At 41.0% G+C, this 20,173-nt stretch overlaps 1 protein-coding gene across 1 annotated transcript in view; it reads right to left on the minus strand.

Annotated features, from left to right (window-relative positions):
- LOC148849180 (Tetratricopeptide repeat (TPR)-like superfamily protein) overlaps positions 1-18,383 on the minus strand; it is a 35,953-nt gene extending 17,570 nt beyond the window's left edge. Inside the window, exon 1 of the mRNA XM_088948818.1 lies at positions 17,909-18,383. Coding sequence (XP_088804944.1) covers positions 17,909-18,189 — 281 coding nt within the window. The 5' untranslated portion in view covers positions 18,190-18,383. The remainder of the gene's footprint in view (positions 1-17,908) is intronic.
- Positions 18,384-20,173: the final 1,790 nt, after the last annotated feature.

Consider the following 20,173-nt stretch of genomic DNA (forward strand, 5'->3'; position numbering starts at 1 on the left):
TCCCATGATTTAGAATAAACCAGAATGTCGTCGAAGAAGACCAAAATAAATTTCCGGAGGTATGGGCGGAAGAGGTCGTTCATGAGGCTTTGAAAAGTTGCAGGTGCATTCGTCAAGCCGAACGGCATCACTAAGAACTCGTAATGCCCTTCATGTGTTCGGAAAGCCGTTTTAGGAACGTCTTCTTCTTGCACTCGAATCTGATGGTATCCTGACCGTAGATCTAGTTTGGAGTAAAATTTGGTGCCGTAGAGCTCATCTAATAATTCATCAATCACGGGAATGGGATACTTGTTTTTAATAGTGATTTCGTTCAGTGCTCGGTAATCCATGCAAAACCGCCAAGCTCCATCAGCCTTCTTCACTAGCAAAACCGGCGATGAGAATGGGCTATTGCTTGGTCTTATCAGCCCTATCTGCAAAAGCTCCTTCACCATCTTCTCTATTTCGGTCTTCTGGTAATACAGGTATCGATATGGCCTCACACTCACCGGTCCTTTGTCGGGAAGCAGTGCAATCCGGTGGTCATGTGGTCGTTTAGGAGGCAGGCTTGTGGGCGGCTCAAACACATGGGAAAATTCGGTGAGAAGATGGTCCATCTCGGGTGGAAGAAAACCTGGTTGGCCGCTGCTATGTGAAGGAACTATTTGAAAAAAAAATCCCGTACCTTGTAACCCATTGCATTCCTTGTTGGTTAAGGCTTCGATGCTGGCTCGTCCCAATCCTTGGAAGGTGCAAGAGAGTCCCTCCTTTTTGAACGTCAAGGTTAGTTGTTTGTAATCCATCTCGACGGGTCCAAGCGTCTCTAGCCACTGTACTCCCAACACCAACTGGCATGCTGCGACGGGAAGAACATAATAGTCAGCGGTGACGGGGTGTCCTTGAATGGCGAGGGTGAGAGATCGGCACTGCCCCATACACTCGATCTTTTCACGGTTGGCCACCATAACTTGAAATTTCTTGTCTCGGTTCACTGGCAACCCGAGCTTGGAGACGATGGCTTGGTCAATGAAGTTGTGAGTGCTGCCGCCATCAATTAATACGGTCACGTTCTTGTTTTTCAGTTTCCCAAGAACACGTATGGTTTGCAGGTGCTCAGCTCCTGCAATAGCGTGGAAGGAGATTTCAGGGATGGCTTCTTGGTTTTCCTCCTCTGATTCGACAGTCTCCGCGTCCGCCGGTTCCGGATCCTCAATAATGAACAGTTGTGGACATGCACAACGGTGGCCGGAGGTGAACTTCTCATCACAGTAGTAACACAGCCCCTTCTCATGACGTTCTCGCGCCTCCTGGTTGGTGAGTCGCCGGAATGTTGAGGAAGGAGCACTGGAAACCTGGTTCGCGCGCGAGCTTGGTGGAGGCCCAAGTACACCGGCCATGGGGTTGGGCGACGCCTTCTGGGTTGTCATGGCTGATGGGAATTGAATCGGTTGGCTAGCTCTCCGCTGTAAGTGATTTTGTTCCTCAATTAACCGGGCCGCTCCAATCGCCTCTATCAAAGTTCGAGGCTGCTTGATCTTCACATCTAAACGAACGTCATCACGAAGTCCTGCAATGAAACAACCAATGAGAAAGCTCTCGGGCAGGCCGTCAACTTGGTGAGAGAGCCTCTCGAAGGCTTCTTGATAAGCCGTCACAGTGGTGATTTGCTTTAGGCGGGTTAATGCCTCTGATGGGTCCTCGTAGTCGGTGGGGCCGAACCGTTGTAACACCGCTTTGGAGAGTTCTTCCCATGTGAGCGGTCCGCGATGCTTGGTCAACCACCTGTGCCACTGTAAGACGATGCCTTCCAAATGGAAGGAAGCTAGCTGCACCTGTTGGTCCAGAACAATATTTTGAAATTCAAAATACTGCTCCGCCTTGTAAATCCAACCGCTCGGATCATCCCCATTAAATTTTGGGAATGACAGCTTGACGTGTTGATGAGAGTGGTCATGGGTGGAGCTTGAACGGGAAGTATGGGGCTGTGAGGATTCTTCATGGGCGAAGGGGTTGGTCTCGGGAGTGGTATTGGGAGTGGTTCGTGAGGCTCGAAGGGCTTGGAGTTCAGTTAACAATGCTTGCAAGACAATGTTCATTTGGTCGAAGCTCGACTCATGTCATGCTAAGGTTTCATTGACCTCATTGCGGAACTCCGCGTTCGTCTTTCCACGGGTGTCCATGGTCAAACCGGCTCTGATACCAATGATACGCTCAAGTTATCTAACAAGAGGGAGAAGGATCTAGAATAAGGAGAAAGAGAGAGAGAGAGAGAGAGAGAGAGAGTTTGTTTGCAGAAAAGCCAATGCCAACTCCATTCATTCAGGCTATATTTATAGCCTTATGGTGCTACAAACTGGGAGTAGAAATAGGAACTACTGCCCCTTAATCTTAGGAGCTTATCAACAAAAAAACAGAATGCACTTATCTAGGAAACAGAATGCACTTATCTAGGAAACAGAATGCACTTATCTAGGAGCAGAATTGAAGACTTATCTATTCTAACAGAATTAAAACTGAATGGATAAGGCTTATCCCAACTAAGAGCTAACATGACCGGGTCTTCTGCTGCTATCCACTTTGATCGGGTCTTCGACTGCTGCATGCATGCACGTATCATTATGCTTGCCAAAAGGCAAGGATAGCAGGGGGTGGAAGATGTTCAGAGAGTCCCTGCAAAACTATTTGATGCTCATCAAAGAGGGTTTCAAGGATGGCGGTAAAGTGGAAACCGTGGAAGAAGAACAAGGCCAAACCGTTGAAACTAGGAACTCAGACCCTATCGAAAAAGAAAATGTCTCTTTGGTAGTCGCGAGCTCATAGAATACAACCAAACTAGCAGTGGAGGTAGAGAAAGGAAGCTGAGCCTATAGATATGTAGTCACCCTTCAGAAAAAGGTGAACGATCGGCAGGAGGTTCTAGAGACAGTGAAGAAAGAGCTCCACATCAAAGCAACAGTTGTGTTACTCCCGTTTTGCGAAAACAAGACTATGGTGGACGTCAGAGATGAGGCGATGGAACTTGCAGCGATGAAAAAACAGGAAGGTTTGGCACTATTTGAGCGGTGGAATATGTCTTGTAACGAGATAGAAATCAATGACCAAAGAGTAGTTGTGAAAGTGGCAGACCTATCGTTTAATATCTGGAAGGGGGAAGTGTTGGAAAAAGTTGTAACAGCCCTAGGAGACAAACTCAAAGGTTACAACTTTGATAACCTCTTCACTGTGAAGATGAGGATGGTCGGGGTGAAGCAACACTTGATTCCTCGTTCATGAGAGCACTTGGTGGAAGGCAGTTGATGGAGACTGTGGCTTGCAATGACAGTCAAAGCAACATTGTGGCAGGGAAGTCAAGAGCTGGAAGAAGAAGTTGAGCTGGAAAGGTGGTTCCCAAGTGCCAATAGGAGAATGGAGGAAAGAAAAGAAAAGACAGAAGGGGTAGGGGAACAGTTTCTTTCGGCTGACCAAGAAAAGGGGGCTACTAAAGTAAGAAACTTTTCAAATAAAATCGAATTAGCCCCAAGAGGAGAGAAGAAAAGGTCTTTTAAAAAAGTGGTTCGGTCTAGACACAAGTCGGATCCAGGTTGTTGACCAACAGGTGTCTTGGTTACACAAGAGGTGGTTAGGTCCGATCCATTAAAGATGTCAGATTGGGACACGGGGTAAAAGAAGTTTGTCTCATGCGACTCATTAAATAATTGCATGGGAGGAAGTATAAAGAATCTTACATTGGACAAAACTTTGGGTCTAACATCATCTTCAACAAAGCAAAACAGGTCTTCCGTTGCGGCCAAGCCTGGTTATGCTCTTCACCTGGTCTAATATGCAATCAAACCCAATTTGCTCTAAGCTCGATAGATTTTTATTTATAGTGGATTGGGAAGCCCACTGGGGAGGGTTGGTCTCAATGGCTCTACCTAGGTTAACCTCTGATCACTGGCATGTCTCCTTATCCAAGGTTGAGTTAAGAGGAAATGGCCCAGCCCCATTTCGGTTTGAAAACATGTGACTTAGTCACCAAGGGTTTAGAGAAAAGGTAACGGATTGGTGGATAGAGATCAACACTAGCAATCAGTGGAAGGGTATGAAATTTCAGCATAAGATTAAAAAGTTGAAAGCAAGAACCAAGATTTGGAATGCACAACAATTTGGGAGACTAGAAGAGAAAAAACAAGAGGTAATTGACAATATTGAGATGTTGGATAAAAAGAAAATGATGAACTCTTTGGAGAAAGATAAAAGCCAGAGAGAGAAGGAGGCTGAGAACGGAATTGGAGGATATCCTTTTCAAAGAAGAGATCACCTAGAGGCAGAAATCTAGGCAAATATGGTTAAAGGAAGGGGAATAGAAACACAAAATTCTTCCATACCTTAGCCAATGACAGGAGGAAAATTTTCATATCCAAATTGGAACTTGAAGGGGAGACTATTGATCAACAAATTGAAATTGCTAGTGCCCTTGTTAACCAGTTCAGGTCAATATTTAGAAAACCACTCTCTGGAAGACTTTGTGTGGAAGGGTTGGAGTGGCCAAGAGTTGAGGATGATCAAAAAAGGTGGTTAGAAAGAAAGTTTGACTTGAAGGAAATAAAGGAAGCAGTTTTATCCATGGATAAATCAAAAGCACCAGCCATGCCATTCTTCCTTGTTTTCTACCCTTTGTCAGGTATAATTTGTGTTCTAGAAATATGGTAAAGTTTTGAGAACATGTGTGTGTGTGTGTGTGGGGGGGGGGGGGGGGGGGGGAGACCAGTGTTTTAAAAGCGAAAGGCACAAAAAAGGCGCAAGGGCCATTTGGCACCTAAAGCGCAAGGTGCAAGGTGAGGTGCATGCCTTTTTGTGGCAAGGCGCACAATTTAAAAAAAAATGATAATAACTAAAATTCAAAAAATGCAAAAAGATGCAAAATTTTCAAAAATTATAGAACATAATATTAATAAAAATATAAACTTAAATTTTAAAATAAATGTTTTAAAAAACCTATTATCTAAAATTAAAATACATAAACATTATATGTAAAGCATATTCAAATGAGAATCTAAAAATGAAATCAAACATATAAAACATTTTCAAGCATATAAAACCCACAATCTCTTTTTTTCTCAATTACATCAAGTAGCTAATGTGACATATTACATTCCTAATTCTACGAGCTGCCTTTGTGGCATGCCCCTCGAGGCAAGCCCAAACAAGTCCATGTTAGGGTCTTATATTCTTAGTTTTCACACAAAAAATAATGATTTTATAGTTTTAATTACTTTTAAGAAGATATTTTATTAGGATGAATGAATGGACAGCATTACCAAATAGGGGGTTCTTGAAGCTCCAATTCGCTTGCAATTTTGGGCTTACCTCGAGGGGCGTGGCACGAGGGTTTGGGGGCAGAGGCCCCGGCCCAACCGCTAGACTCAAAGAAAGAAAAAAGCATCAAATTTTCAAAAGGCACATGCCTGGGCTAAGGCGCACCAAGCACACCAAGTGTGCGCCTTTTGAATGGGTGGCCTAGGACCTAGGCGAGGTCCACCTCGACTATGCACCTAGGTGTGCCTTTTAAACCACTGGGGAGACGCCACTTAAGGATCAATTCCCTTCCTTGTTCTCACTTTCTAGGTACAAAAACTTAACTACCTCATCTTTAGTTTCTTCTATTGGTTCAAGACCTCAACTTAATTGGGATTTAGGTTCCAGACGAGGTCTCAGAGATTCTGAGATGGAGTTGGTGTGCTCCATGTTTTCAGGTATATCAAAAGGTCTTCTTAGAACCGTCAAAGGGGGATTCCCGAATTTGGACCCTTTCCTCTTGTAGCTCTTCCAAATGTGCCTCCTTTTTCAATGCCCTGGCCCAATCTTCTCTTACTTTTGCCATTCCCTTCCCTTCTAAAGTGTGGGGAAGATCGGTCCCACCTAGGGTCGAAGCACTCTGTTGGGAAATAACTTTGGAAAGAATTAATACTTATGATCATCTTCAAAAAATGAAGTCTTTTTGGTGTTTGTCCTCGCATTGGAGTACCCTTTGTAAAGCCAATGGTGAGTCTCGCTCTCATTTACTTATATCATGCCCTTTTATATCATCTATTTATAGCACAATGGGTAAAAACAATGAACCTATTTGAGGATACTCCAATAGAGACCATTGCGAACAATTGGAAGGAAATAGCAATCTCGGCTCCTAGTAGAATCAGTGTCCATCCGTTGTGGCTCCCCCCAATGGAAGGTTTTATAAAACTCAACTTTGATGGAGCAATGAAGGAAATCCAGGGCCATAGGGGTTGGTGGTGTTTTCAAAACAGAGGCATGTTCAGTTATGGCCCTTTTTTAAGGACCAATTGGAGTTGAAGATTCATTGAGAGAAGAAATTCTAGCCCTCTTGGAGGGGGTAAAAAGGGCTAAGGAGTTGAATAAAAATAGGTTGATTATTGAAGGATATTCACAAGTGGTAACTGGTTGGATAGAGAAGGGAAATGATGGGTTTAGGAGTGTAAACGGTATCTGAAAATCCGATTCCGAATTCGATATTTGACATAATTGAATCAAATCCGGATAATTCGATCATTTAATCGGTCAAATTCGGATATCCTATTCATACCGAACAATTAATCGGATTTGAATTCAGATATGACCTGATTCGATTCGATAAATATCCGAATTCAACCAATTATTTAATTCTTATATATAATATATAAAATATTATATATAATAATTAAGTTATATAAATAATTTATATATTTATATCAATAAAATATTTATTTTATATATTTATTAATTATCTAAAATAATTAATTAATCAAATTCGAATCAAATCGAATATTCGAATATTTAATTGGATTTGAATTCGAATATTAATTTTCAATATATGTCAGATATCGAATCAAATTCAGATATTGGATTTTCTAATCGGATTCAAATTCGGATATTGCCTGATCCAATTCGAAATCGATCTGTTTACACCCCTAGATGGGTTATGGGCATACATTAATGAACGAAGGCATTTCAAGTGGCTAACCCAAGGAATGGATGTGTATCCGGTGGGCTAAAAGATGTGCTAATTCATTAGCAGATGCTTTGGCCAAATAGGGGGTGGGGAGAAGTCATTTGTTTTGGGCTACACTGTAAATTTCCTTTTGGGGATGTGGTAAGAGGGTTCACCTCCCCCCACCATTATATTTTAAACTTTTTTCTTAATTAATGAAAGTTTTCTGTTACTGATCAAAAAAATGTTTTATATGTATGATTTTATTTTTAAATTTTCATTTTCTCACCCATCTCATACGGATTGACATATCCCTTGACAGCCATTTAAATCTCTTAAATTCATCCCTCGACTACCATGTCCCCCCTTCCCCCTTTTGCAACCATTTTATCACAATTTTTTAATCTCCCTCAATAACCAGTCTATTAATACCCAACTCTTTAGCCTTCTCAATTCCGTATGTGAATCTCTAACCTTGCCACATCACCCTACTCCACAGGACTAGAGTACAGGGCAACGATGATTCCATCAAAGTTCAACTTCTTCCAGCCATCTATTGGCGGAGACCATACCTCAACAAATTGTCTTGTAGATGAAGAGGTTGCAATAACACCCGAAACCCTAAATAGGTCTTTAACCTTAAAATCTGAAAACATCTTCATGCTTTATGCTCAGTGTGCCACCCTCAACGTTATTGTTTCAACCAAGGCTTCCTTAATTTTTTTTTCTTTTCCTTCAAATATTCTTGCACTTCTTTCCTCCCAAACAATCCAAAGTAGTGTTGTTCCAATACATCTCTACAGGATCCTACCACTCCTAATGCCATTAATACCATTAGGGCTGAACAAACCATCCAATCTATCAGGTAAAGACCACTTGCAACCAAAAAGGGAAGAAAACCAATTCCAAATAAAGCTAACAAAAGGACAAGATATTAGAAGGTGGAAAGAAATCTTACCATTAAACTTACATAAGACACACCAGTTGGGGGACAAACACCAAATTGATCTTTTTCTTTGAAGAACAAAGGTATTAATACAACCATGAAACACTTCCCAACGGGAAGCACTGATTTTAGGGGGAATGGGAGAGCACCAAATTTCCTTGACTAGGAAAGGATTGATTGGAGGAGGTGGCTACCAATGACTGTAGGAAGGATTTACAAGAAAACAGCCTATTAGAATCAGGGCCCCAAATCCTAGAATTCGATCCAACTTTCTCCCAAGAACATTGAATTCAGCAAACCTAACAGCTCGAACTGTAGGAAGTTCAGACTCTCTAAGGTTCTTGTTAAAACCAAAGTTCCAATTCAACTTGGAAGGTGAGAAGGATGAGATAGGAAATAAGAAATAAGCCAAACCTTGAACTTGGAAAGATCAAAAAGAAGCCAAAGGTAGGGAGAAAATCATGGATGGCCTTCAATTCCAAGGAGTGGCCAAGGTATCTCTATGGAGACAATCAGCATCCCATCCCTTGCTTGACATTCCATGAATGCTTGCAACAACTTTGTACCATAATTTCTCATTTTCGTTCGAAAACCTTCAATAGCTATTTGTCAAGCAAAGCCTAATTCTTCAACTTAACATTACCAATTCCCAAACCCCCTTCCTTCAATTTCACCGCCTTTTCCCATCTAACCAAATTATCTTTCTTTTTTTCACTGGCTCCCAAAGAAAACCCCTCATGATTTTTTCAACTTTCCTCATTGTCCTTTGTGACAACCTAGACACTGACATGTAGTACACTGAAAGATTTGCTAGGTAGACTTAATAAGAGTTATTATACCCCCCCCCCATCAAGATAAAGTTCTTTTTCCACCTTGCCAAGCGTTTCTTAACTCTTTCCACCATCAATGACCAAAAGCAAGCAAATCTAGAGTTATCTCCTAGGGTAAGCCTAAGTATTTCATTGACCACTCTCCCTTCTTGCAACCTAGGGTATCTACCAAAAACATCAACTCAACCTCTTCAATGTTGGTTCCAACCAATAAGCTCTTTGACCAATTAATCCTCAAGTTAGACATCCTCTCAAAGATTTTCACAACCAACCTCAAGTTTCCCACCCCATCTCCCTACAATCTTCATCACAAAAAATTAGAATGTCATATGCAAACTACAAGTGAGTGACTTGTGAAGATGTTTTAGGGCTGCTTTGGTGTGGACAGTCTAGGAAGAAAGAAATAACAGAACTTTCAATGATAAAGAGAGGGAAGAGGATTCTGTCTGAGAGTGTTTGCTAATCAAGGCCATTAATTGGGCTAAAACATCATAACTTATTTCACAATTATCTTTAGCTTTGTGAAGAAACTAGGGAGTGATTGCAAATTCCTCTTCTTATCAAGCTAAACCTTGATGGTAGCAGCATTGGCAATCCCGGGCCTTCTGGTATTGGAGGGGTGTTTAGGAATGCGGAGGGTCAAGCTGTTCCCTTATTTTCTGGCCCAATAGGAATGGGTGGTATGGTTAATGCAAAAGTCCAAACAGTTCTACAAAGAGCACATCTGGCAAAAGATTTAAACTTTACAAATTTGGTTGTTGAAGGAGACTCTAAACTTGTAATTGGGTGGCTGAAATAACTGGAGACTGTAGCGTGGTCATTTAGGGGGGTAATGAGAAAATTTAAGTGACTAAGCTCCAATATAACTGTCAAAGTTCAGTGGGAAAGGAGATCAGCTAACGGGTTGGCAGATATTTTAGCCAAGCAAGGGGTGCATAGGGATAATTTATTATGGGCTAAGTTGTAATTTTGCTTTGTTCCTGAGGCAACATACTGTGCCTCTCCGTAGGAAGTTTATCATGTACCTCATGTTGGTTCATAAAAATTATTCTTAATAAATCACTTTATTACTAATAAAAAAAATATTTCAAGTGAGCGACCAAAATATTGTCTCTGCCCACTGACCAACCTCTGAATGGCTGCAGGCAATATGCTCTGGAAATCAATTTGCTTAGGGCATCAGCAATCAAAGTAAATAGAAAGGGAGAAAGGGGGTCACCCTGCCTAAGCCCACAGAATCCCTCAAAGAAATCATACACCATCCCATTAACTATGACTGAGCAGTGACTAATTTGTAAACAGCCCTTCATCCATTTACACCACAAATTTCAAAAACCACACCTCATAATATTAAATAAGAAGTTCTAGTCCACCAAATCATAGGCTTTTTCCAGATCCAATTTGATAGCCACTCCTTTCCTCTTTAGTCTCTTTTGAGCCTCCACACATTCAATGGCTATTAAGATTTGATTAATAATCTGGCATATCCTATACAAAGGCTCCTTCAAATTGTGAAACAAGCAAGGGGGTCACCTTCTTAATCCTCAAAGACAACACCTTGCTATCACCTTGTAAATGATGGTGACTAGACTTATTGGTCTGAAATCCCCTGGCAGGTTACCATTATTCTTCTTTGGGATCAGTGCTAAAAAAGTAGAGTTCACACCCAAACTTATAACCCCTCATCTATGGAATTCATTGAACACTCAGAGCAAAACTCCTTTGGTTATATCCTAATAGTCTTGATAGAAGACCATAGTGAAACCATCAGTCCTGGTGCTTTTGATATATTCATAGAAAAAAATTGCTCCCTTGATCTCATTCTCTTCAAACCTTCTTTCCAAAAATTGGACTTTGAGCCTCATCCAATGTTTATGTTTATGATAAACTACCTCTTTTGATTAAATTGTCATTTGAATGCACTTTATATGTTATGTTTATGTATTTTAATTTTAGATAATAGGTTTTTTGAACATTTATTTGAAATTTAAGTTTATATTTTTATTAATCTTATATTTAATATTTTTTGCATTTTTAATCTTTTTGGCTTTTTTAATTTTCAGACATTTTGTCTATTTTTGTGCCTTGCTTCAAAAAGGTGCACACCGCCTTGTACCTCGGGCACAAATTGCCCTTTTTGCTTTTTTGCACCTTGCGCTTTTAAAACAATGGGGCACAATATTAATAAGTGATAGCAGCTTATCTGAATAAGAGTTGAGACAGAATGGACTTTAAAATCCCTAATACCCCTTCTAAAACCCAAGTCCCAATCAAAACCAGAACCTGAGTTTGAAGGAACCAAGGCAATGGACATCGGTTCATCTTTAAAAGAAGAAAGGGAATACAAAGAAGGGAACTGCTCTTTCAAGCACGCATCCCCCACCCACTTATGCTCCCAAAATTTCACCCAGTTACTAGAACAAAGATCATACCTAATATAAGCCAAAAAGGATGGAAGAATAGCATGAATAGATTTCCAAGGAAAAGCTCGTGTAGCCCTTGCTAAGACTCCAGTGTCCCCAACCATTAACCATTTGCCCATGAATACTTACAATCACCTTAGCCCAAAGCTTGTCCTTTTCATTTGACAGTCTCCATAACCACTTCCCCAATATAACCTCATTCCTTTCCTAAATACCCCCAATACCTAGACCACCTTATTCTTGCCTCTAGTAACCACTTCCCATTTTTTTTTATCAATAGTAACCACTTCCCATTTTTTTTTATCAATAGTAACCACTTCCCATCCAACTCTATGATCTCTTTTTTCCTACCCTAACTCCCATAAAAGGTCTCTCATCAACTTCTCCAATCTTTTACTTACTTCTACTAGGATCCTAGAAACAGACAGGAAATACACAAGCAAGTTAGTTAAGGTAGACTTAATCAAAGTGATCTGGCCCCCCCAAAGAGAAATATATTTTATTCCATGAAGCTAGCCTCTTGGTGAATCTATCCATTGTAGGGTTCCAAAAACTATTATTTCATGGATCATCCCCTAAAGGTAACCCCAAGTAGCTTAGAGGCCGATCAAAAATCACACATCCCAAAATTTTTGCCCTTTTCCCACCTCCCTCTCATCCATATTGACCCTAACCACACCACTCTCATCAAAATTAACTCTTTGGTTTGACATTTTTTCAAAGACTTGGATCACCAACTTCAAGTTCCTTACCCAACTAATATCCTCACCCTCACAGAGCAGTATAGTATCATTAACAAACTATAAATCGGTGATTGGAACCCTATTCCTACCCACCCTCCAACCTCCCACCAGGTTTCTAGAGTCTAGCCTTATTATCAATCTATCCAAGACTTCAGTGATTAAGGTGAACAAGAAAGGAGAAAGGGGGTCTCCTTGTCTATCCCTCTAGCTGCAGGAAAATGATCTACCACTGCCCCATTAACTAGAATAGAGTAGTGGTAAGTCTCTAAACAGCCTTGTATCTACTTGCACCACTTAGTGCAAAATACAAAGCTTTCCATCACCTGTAGCAAGAAGGACCAGTCCACCAAATCATAGGCCTTTTCCAAGTCAAGCATACAAACCAAAACTTTTCCTCCCACTCCTCATGTCCTCCACACTCTCATCGGCAATTAAGATCTGATCGGTTATCCACCTATCTCCTACAAATGCTCCTTGATTTTGTGAAATGATGTAAGGGAGCACAACTCTCAACCTCCTCAAGAGCACCTTAGCAATGATTTGTACAGGTTGTTTACTAAGCTGATTGATCTAAACTTCTTTAGATGACTGGCACCCTCCTTTGGAACCAAAGCTATAAAGTAGAGTTTATCCCGAGATTTATCACACCCCTCTCAAAGAATTCATTAAAAACCTTCTGAAGATCCTATTTTAAAAAGTCCCAACAGTCTTGGTAAAAAGCCATTGTAAACACATTTGGTCCCAGTGCTTTAGTTGTATCCATAGAGAAGACTACCTCTTTAACTTCCTCCAGATCAAACCTCCTCTCAAGACAAACTTTTAAATCTTCTAGAACTTCTTGCTAATCCAACCCCTCCAACCATAATCTTCCATTTAGAGGCCTCCTAAAAATAGCTTTTAAGTGATCCACAAATGCCCTAGCTATCTCAAACTTTTAGGTGAGGGTTACACATCATCAATCACAAGATTAGAAACAAAGTTTTCCTCCTCCCAATGGCCAAGGCATGAAAGAATTTTTTTTTGGAAAAGGTAATGTAATATTTATTGAATCAAGAGATACACAAAGTAAGCTGAGATCAGTCCCAGAAAGGCCGACTAACCAAATCAGCAGTTACAAATTCCACCAAAAACTAGAAAGAAAAACAACAGACAAATTACAATCTCTGAATTCCTCAGAAAGAAATTAATTTGCCCACTGCTTTCTGGATTAGCTCTTCCAGACTTAAACCCTTGTTACAGAAGATCCTTCTATTCCTCTCAGACCAGATGGACCATAAAACAGCACTAGGAATAGTCTTCCACACACTCTTCCTTTTCTTGTTCAACCCCTTAAGCTTCCAGCAACACAAAAGCTCCTTAACCGAACTTGGCATAACCCATCTTAAGTTCATAGAGCTGAAGAAATGATTCCACAGCTGAGAAGAAAACAGACAATGAATGCACAAATGATCAGTAGTTTCAGCATTGCTCCCACACAAGCTGCATGAAAGGTCCAAAAGCTGAATTCCCTTTCTCACAAGGTTAGCTCTAGCCAGATCCTCTAACTGCTGTCTGGATTTTTGCCTCCAACTCACTTTTTCCTTAAACAACGGATCCTCTAACTGCTTCCTTAAACTCCATCTTTCTCCTCGTTATCCCTTTCCTCAAAGGTTCCTTCACTTTCCTTAGTGTCTAGTTCCTCAATTCTGCCAATCACTTCTTGTTTTTTCTCTTCAAGTCTTCCAAAATGCTGAAGATTCCATCATTGATTCTAGATTTTAATTCCTTTAATTTCTAGTGAAATTTCATCCCTTTCCAATTCACCCTTGGGTTCACAAACTAGTGAGTATTTCGTGTTTTACTGTTTGTGTGAATTTTGTGACTCTAATTGCAAGGTGCCAACCAGTTGGTTGGTAAGGTCTCCGGCTGGTCGTAGCGGAGACTTGGGATTAAATCCTGCCTGCACCTGGGGTGGGGTGGGGTGGATTATGGGTTGGGGGATGGGCTACCCCCCGTTTGTCTAGTCCTTTCACAAGATATCAAAAAAAAATGTGACTCTAATTAAGCGGAATGGTATGAGCATCCAAAAAGTATAATGACACAAAAGAATGGATCTAAATAAAATTAGGGAGATGGAAGAGTCACTTGGTCCCCTGTTTTAATGAGAAATTGAGAGTTCAAGCAGGTGACAGGGCTCCTAACTAGAATCCAGAACCAGCACTTAAAGTTGCAATCTGAGGACTCAAAAAGCTGGTAAGTGGGTAGAATCAAGCATATCTTCAGTCAAGACTTTTACAAAGGCCTTCTTGATGAACCTCAGCAGCAATTTTCCTTGCAAGGCCATTTGGGAAGTTGCTTCTCCCCTGAAAGTCAATTTTTTTCTTGAGTGGCAGCTAAGGAGAAATGTCAGTCTTACAAAAGAAATTCTTTTTGAGGAAAGGCTTTACCACACCAAGTCTATTATGTGTGTCCTCTTTGTAGCTCGGAAATTGTGTATTCTAATCATTTACTCACTCATTGCAGCTTCTCTGCAAGGGTTTTTTTTTCCTTGGGTGGCAGCTAAGGAGAAAGTCTTACAAAGGTAATGCTTACAAGTAAGGGCTTTACCACACCAGATCTATTGTGTCCTCTTTGTAGCTTGGAAGTTGAATCATCTAATCATTTACTCATTCATTGCAGCTTCTCTGCAAAGGTTTGCCATCACTTCCTCAAATCAATTCAGCTCAATTAGAGTTTTCTGGAATCGATTATAGATCTATTTAAAGGATAGTAGGTACTAAGCATGACCAAAAAAGCAAGATTTTTATGGTCTGCCATCCCACGTGCAGTTTTGAGGGCCATTCGGGTGGAGAGAAATAATGTGGTTTTTGAGCAGGAAGCAAATCTGAGGAAGGGGTAATCAATTTTGTAGTACAGGAACTCAGGGTTGGATGTCTATTTCTGATGCATTTAAAGAAAATTTTTCTTTTTTCTGCAGCTTGTTTGGAGAGCGGATTGCGTCCTCACAGCCATTGAAGCCATGCATTGGGAACATCTCCATACTTGTATTGTACATTTCTATTCAAAGGAAGACATTCCCAATGCACAGCTTTAAAGGCTGTGAGGACAGTGTGAGAACAGATTCTGTGAGGACATAATCCAAATTCACTTGTTTGAGGGTGGACTTTTTTGGGGGGCCTAATTCTGAGTATACTTGTACAGAATCTCATTGTACAAGACCGTACATACTTTTGATATTTATACATTACACTTTACCTTCCTCACAAAAAAAGGAAGATGCTGCCTAATAAGAATGCTCAGAAAATTCCATTTATTCACATCCCAATTTTGGAGAAGATGAAATAGCTTGGAAAGGGGTCAGCCCTTCCGGCTTGTTCTCTCTAAAATCGACTTGCACCTCCACTAATGAAGAGGGTGAAGAGGACATGAGTCAAGTGAAAGCAACTAAAATCATAGACAAGATCCAATGTCCTCCAAAATTGAAAATATTCGCTCAATTAATGTTAAGAGGCAAAATACCTACAAAAAAAGACTTCATGATAAAGGGTTTGTGAGCGTAGTGAACTCTAAGCAGTGGTCGAACCTTCAAAAGTCTAAGGTAAATGACAGCAAGCGAACCGAAAGGGGGGAAGAAGAGGAGGGAAAGGAGATTAGACGAACCCCCAAAGGGGCTACACTACATACCCTGACGAGGGATCAAGCTGTTGTAGATCTCCAGTGGTGGAATTCCGAATGATGTTGAGTCAATTGCCAAATCAATGAGGAGAGAGAGGCAATGTTGGGTATGTTGTTCAGTCGATGGAGAATGAAAGAGAGGGGGGAGAGGACCTGAGTTTGGGGGTGAGGGGAGAATTCCCTATTCGGACATGGGGCCCCTTTATATATTCTTTTTTTTTACTTTTCTTGTTAATGAACGTTCTAGAATGCTAAACCAGCAATAAGTGGTCAGCTGTCAGCCACTAGTTAAGGCTTGGCTTGGTTTGTTATCTTGGGTTGGAACAGGCCAGCTTGGTTCAGGTTCAAGTCAAGTCAACTAAGTCCATGGTCTTTTATAAATCCATACTTTTACAAGGCTAAATTGTGGCCTAGACTTCCCTTTTGTGGTGATTTAGAATACACCAATCACATTTTTTTGAATTGCCACTAACCGGCAAATATGGATGTTAGTTGAAGACTTCATCCCTAGGCCAAAAAGGGAATAATAGTCAATCTCTATTAGATTGGTAGAATGAGATGATAGATGACAAGATTGGGAAAATTTTTTGACTTACATCCAGTGTTTTAAAAGCGCAAGGAGCAAAAAAGGCACAAGGGTAGATTTACGCCTGAGGCACAAGGTGCAAGGCGAGGCGCGCGCCTTTTTTAAGCAAGGCGCAAAAATTATAAAAAATGCTAAAATTTCAAAAAAAAATGCAAAGAAATCAAAAGAATTATTAAACATAATATTAATAAAATATAAACTTAAATTTTAAAATAAATGTTTTAAAAAACCTATTATCTAAAATTAAAATATATAAACATAACATGTAAATCATATTCAAATAAGAATTTAAAAATAAAATCAAACATGTAAAACATTTTCAAGCATATAAAACCTACAATCTCTTTTTTTCTCAATTACATTACTTCAAGTAGCTAATGTGAAATATTACATTCCTGATTCTACGAGCCACCTTTGTGCCACGTCCCTCAAGGAAAGCCCAAACAAGTCCATGTTAGGGCCCTAAATTCTTAGTTCTCACACAAAAAAATTAATGATTTTATAATTTTAATTGCTTTCTAAGAAGATATTAGTAGGATGAATGAATGAACAACATTACCAAATAGGGGGTTCTCGAAGCTTCGGTGAGAGCAATTAAAATTATAAAATCATTATTTTTTGTGTGAGAACTAAGAATTAGGACCCTAACATGGGCTTGTTCAGGCTTGCCTCGAGGAGCATGGCACAAGGGTCCGAGGTCTCCACCCCTAGCCTAGCTGTTAGACTCAAAAAAAGAAAAAAAAAAAAGAAAAGCATCAAATTTTCAAAAGGCGTGCACCTGGACCTGGGCAAGGCACTTACCTTAAAATGCACCTCTCCTGTGCGCCTAGGCACACCTGAGGCACACCTTTTAAATCACTGCATACATTAGTAGAAAATAAGCTTGCTTGTATGGTATAAATGGAAGAAAGGAAACAAAAAGATTTTTAAAAATAGAGAATGTAAACCACCTAACACTGTCCAAAAAGCTCCGGTTTATCTAATAGAATACCAAGAGGCAAATAAAGCTCAATATATCAGGGAAAGAATTCATCCCAAAAGTATTAAGTGGATAAAATGGATCTCCCCTAAAGGATAATCAAATAAAAATTAATTTTCATGCCACTACCATGACAAGTGGTAATTGTGTTATTGGGTGCATTGCTAGGAATCATAAAGGTGAATTCACAAAAGCCATCATGGGTAGGATTGGTGATGCAATGGGAGATCCATTTTATATTGAACTAAGGATTCAGAGAGAACTTCAAGGAGGTGCAGTGCGATGGAAGAAGATTGCAAACAATTAGCTCGTGATCACAATCTTAACATTGTCTACAACCACACCCATCGAGAGGGAATAAAAATCACAAAAGAAGTCTATCTTATGTGGATAGCGCCCTTTGGAAATTATATTATATTTTATTAGTAGGGAGTGCCTTTCCCAAGGCTTTGTTAGTCGTTTTTTATTCCTCATTGCCTTAAAAAAAACATATATACTGCTCTAAGATAATATTATTTCTCAAACCTAGAACTAATGTCCGCAAATAAAACCAAAACAAAATAGATGTCCAAATAAATGAAATGGAAAATGGAAAGAAATAAACCACAGAAAGCACCGTATTCTGTGCATTTGTGGATGAAGTGCATGAAACAAATTAAGAGTACAAAATGAGCAGTAAATATTAAATAAACACGGCACATTGATAAATTTAGCCTCAGCAAACGAAGAAACTAATACAATTATAGGAAAAACAATCATATAAACTCGATTAAAAAAGAAATAAAAGTAAACCCTAACCTGATTTCAACAGCACGGCTGAAACATTCGGCAGCCTCGGCGTAATCACCTTCTTTAACTGCCTCCGATCCTCTCTCCATTAGTTCCAAAGCGTATTCTAGTGTTTTATCAGAATCTTGAGGAGGACAGGAATCTTCTTTTCCACTGGAAGATTCTTTACTTCCTTCATCAATGGGTGCTTCTTGCGGTTCAGCCGGAGTTTCGTCATTCTTTAAAGCCAGGTTATCTTCCGCCTCCATGGATTTGATTTCTGGCTCCTTTCTTAAGGCTTCTTCGGTCATTGAAGCTCGTATACAAGTAAGGAAAAGGAACGTTCGGACTCTTCACTTCAAAACCCTTGTAGCGGAAAACGAAAAGTAAATAAATAAACGAACTCAGTTGAAATTTTGGAGGGGAATTTTGAGGAGGAACGGGAAAATATGAACGGCTTTGATTGAATGATGCGTTCTGATAAATGTATAAGCGGGTTTAATTCAAGTGTTAAGACTTCAGAACTTCATATAACCGACCAATCCGGTCGGAGAACCGAAGGCCAGTTTGTCCAGTCTCTAAAAGTCAGCCAACCGGAGAACCTGAACCGGCCCCAGTTTTGTAAAACTAGTTGGTTTTTTAACTTCTATCCCAATTTCTCGAGACCTCGGTTGTCTGATGGGGTAATCATTTTTTAGGGTTAATATCCTGAGCTCAAAGTGTGCTTTTACTTTGGAAACTGGAACTATCGATTTTTAGAAAACCGGTAACTTAAACCAAATCAAAGTCGATCGGTTGATTGGTTTTGTTAACCATCAATTCGGTTTGTTGGTTTTTATATTTATATTATATAAATAAATATAATAAAAAACTATAAATACATGTAAAATATTATATTTTAAATAATAATTGATGGAGGTAGATTTGGCCCGACCTCTTGGCCACCCAACACGTGAAAGCAACCGAGGGTGACCTGGCAGGAGCGATAGCTCTGCACAGCAGTGCGCTCAAGGCGCAAGCTCCGAGAGGAGGAACCAGCGGTCCGAGCTCCCCAAAAAGAGTCTGAACTCTACCTTTGACCCCGAGCCTTACGAGGAGCGCAAAGGGCAACAACCCGAACTGGCCCACCCCAGGGCAGTTCAGGCCACACTTCTATCCGAACTCAAGACTTCACCTCGCACACCACTCTGGCACTTCGTCTCCAGGCCGCCGAACTGAACAACCGTACCCGACACCAAAGGAATCTGTATCCTAAGGCGGCGTGCCTAACTGACTTAGGATCTGATGCTTGACAGCTTGATAGCCGCACTTCAACGGCCACCTGCCACCGCCACCTCCAGTTACAGAGACGGCTCCGACAAAGAGAGTAGTGGCGGTTGTCTGCCCCAGCAGAGGTGATGACACCCGAACTGGCAGAAGTGCAGAGGTAATGATACCCGACCTGATAGGAGCTTGAGAGTGAGTGCGCAAAGTGGTTATAAAAGGCCCTCTTCCCCCCAAGAATGGAGGTACGTGATAACTTTGTGCCATCTGGTTTTTATCTTGCCTTTGAGAAAATATTAACTTGAGATTCAAAGCATTCTCACCGGGTTCCTCCCCGGAGACTACTCACTTTCTTCCCCGTTTCGAGCACCTATTGCTCCAGTCAAAGGCAAGATCGTTGACAGCTAGGACCGACCGGATTGCGCTCCATCAATTGGCGCCGTCTGTGGGAACGCTTCTAAAAGCCTCCCTCTAAAACTTTCATAGCACCTTTTCTCCAAGAAACCCCAACACCCATGGCTTCTTCCAGCAATGTCGGACGTAGCACGGAGATGAACGCCACCGGTGAACAATTTCAAGTCCCCATGGTGTGCATCGGACAATTCACCATCCCCCTTCCAGTGGATGGGATCCCCAGCTTGAATGCGCCACAAACAGTGGCGCCCGTGAATCTTCCCGCCATAAACGTCCCTCTTCCTCCCTCTGTTGGAACCACCTTTGCTGAACCAACCATTGTTCCCCCAGCAACCAGCCCAAACCATCTTGATGACCTGGTGCATGGCATGCGGGCCATCAAAGCCCAAATGCAGCAGCTTCAACAACATCAAATCTACCAACAGCAGATGTTGCACCATGTATCCCAATACCACTACCAGCAGCAGTTCACCCAACTGCCTCAAAGTCAGCTCCCACCTTGGCACCCCACTGTTAGGCGAGCCAAGCCCTCCCTTCAAGGCGGGCTCCCCCACCAGGAGGCTTTCCAAGCTCGGGCCCCCCAGGCTCGGAGCCCCTCTAGAAGCCAGGCTTCATCCC

This window comes from Nelumbo lutea, chromosome 6 (genome assembly GCF_056320005.1).
Source record: "Nelumbo lutea isolate HS-2025 chromosome 6, American lotus-T2T, whole genome shotgun sequence".
In the NCBI taxonomy this organism is placed as follows: Eukaryota; Viridiplantae; Streptophyta; class Magnoliopsida; order Proteales; family Nelumbonaceae; genus Nelumbo; species Nelumbo lutea.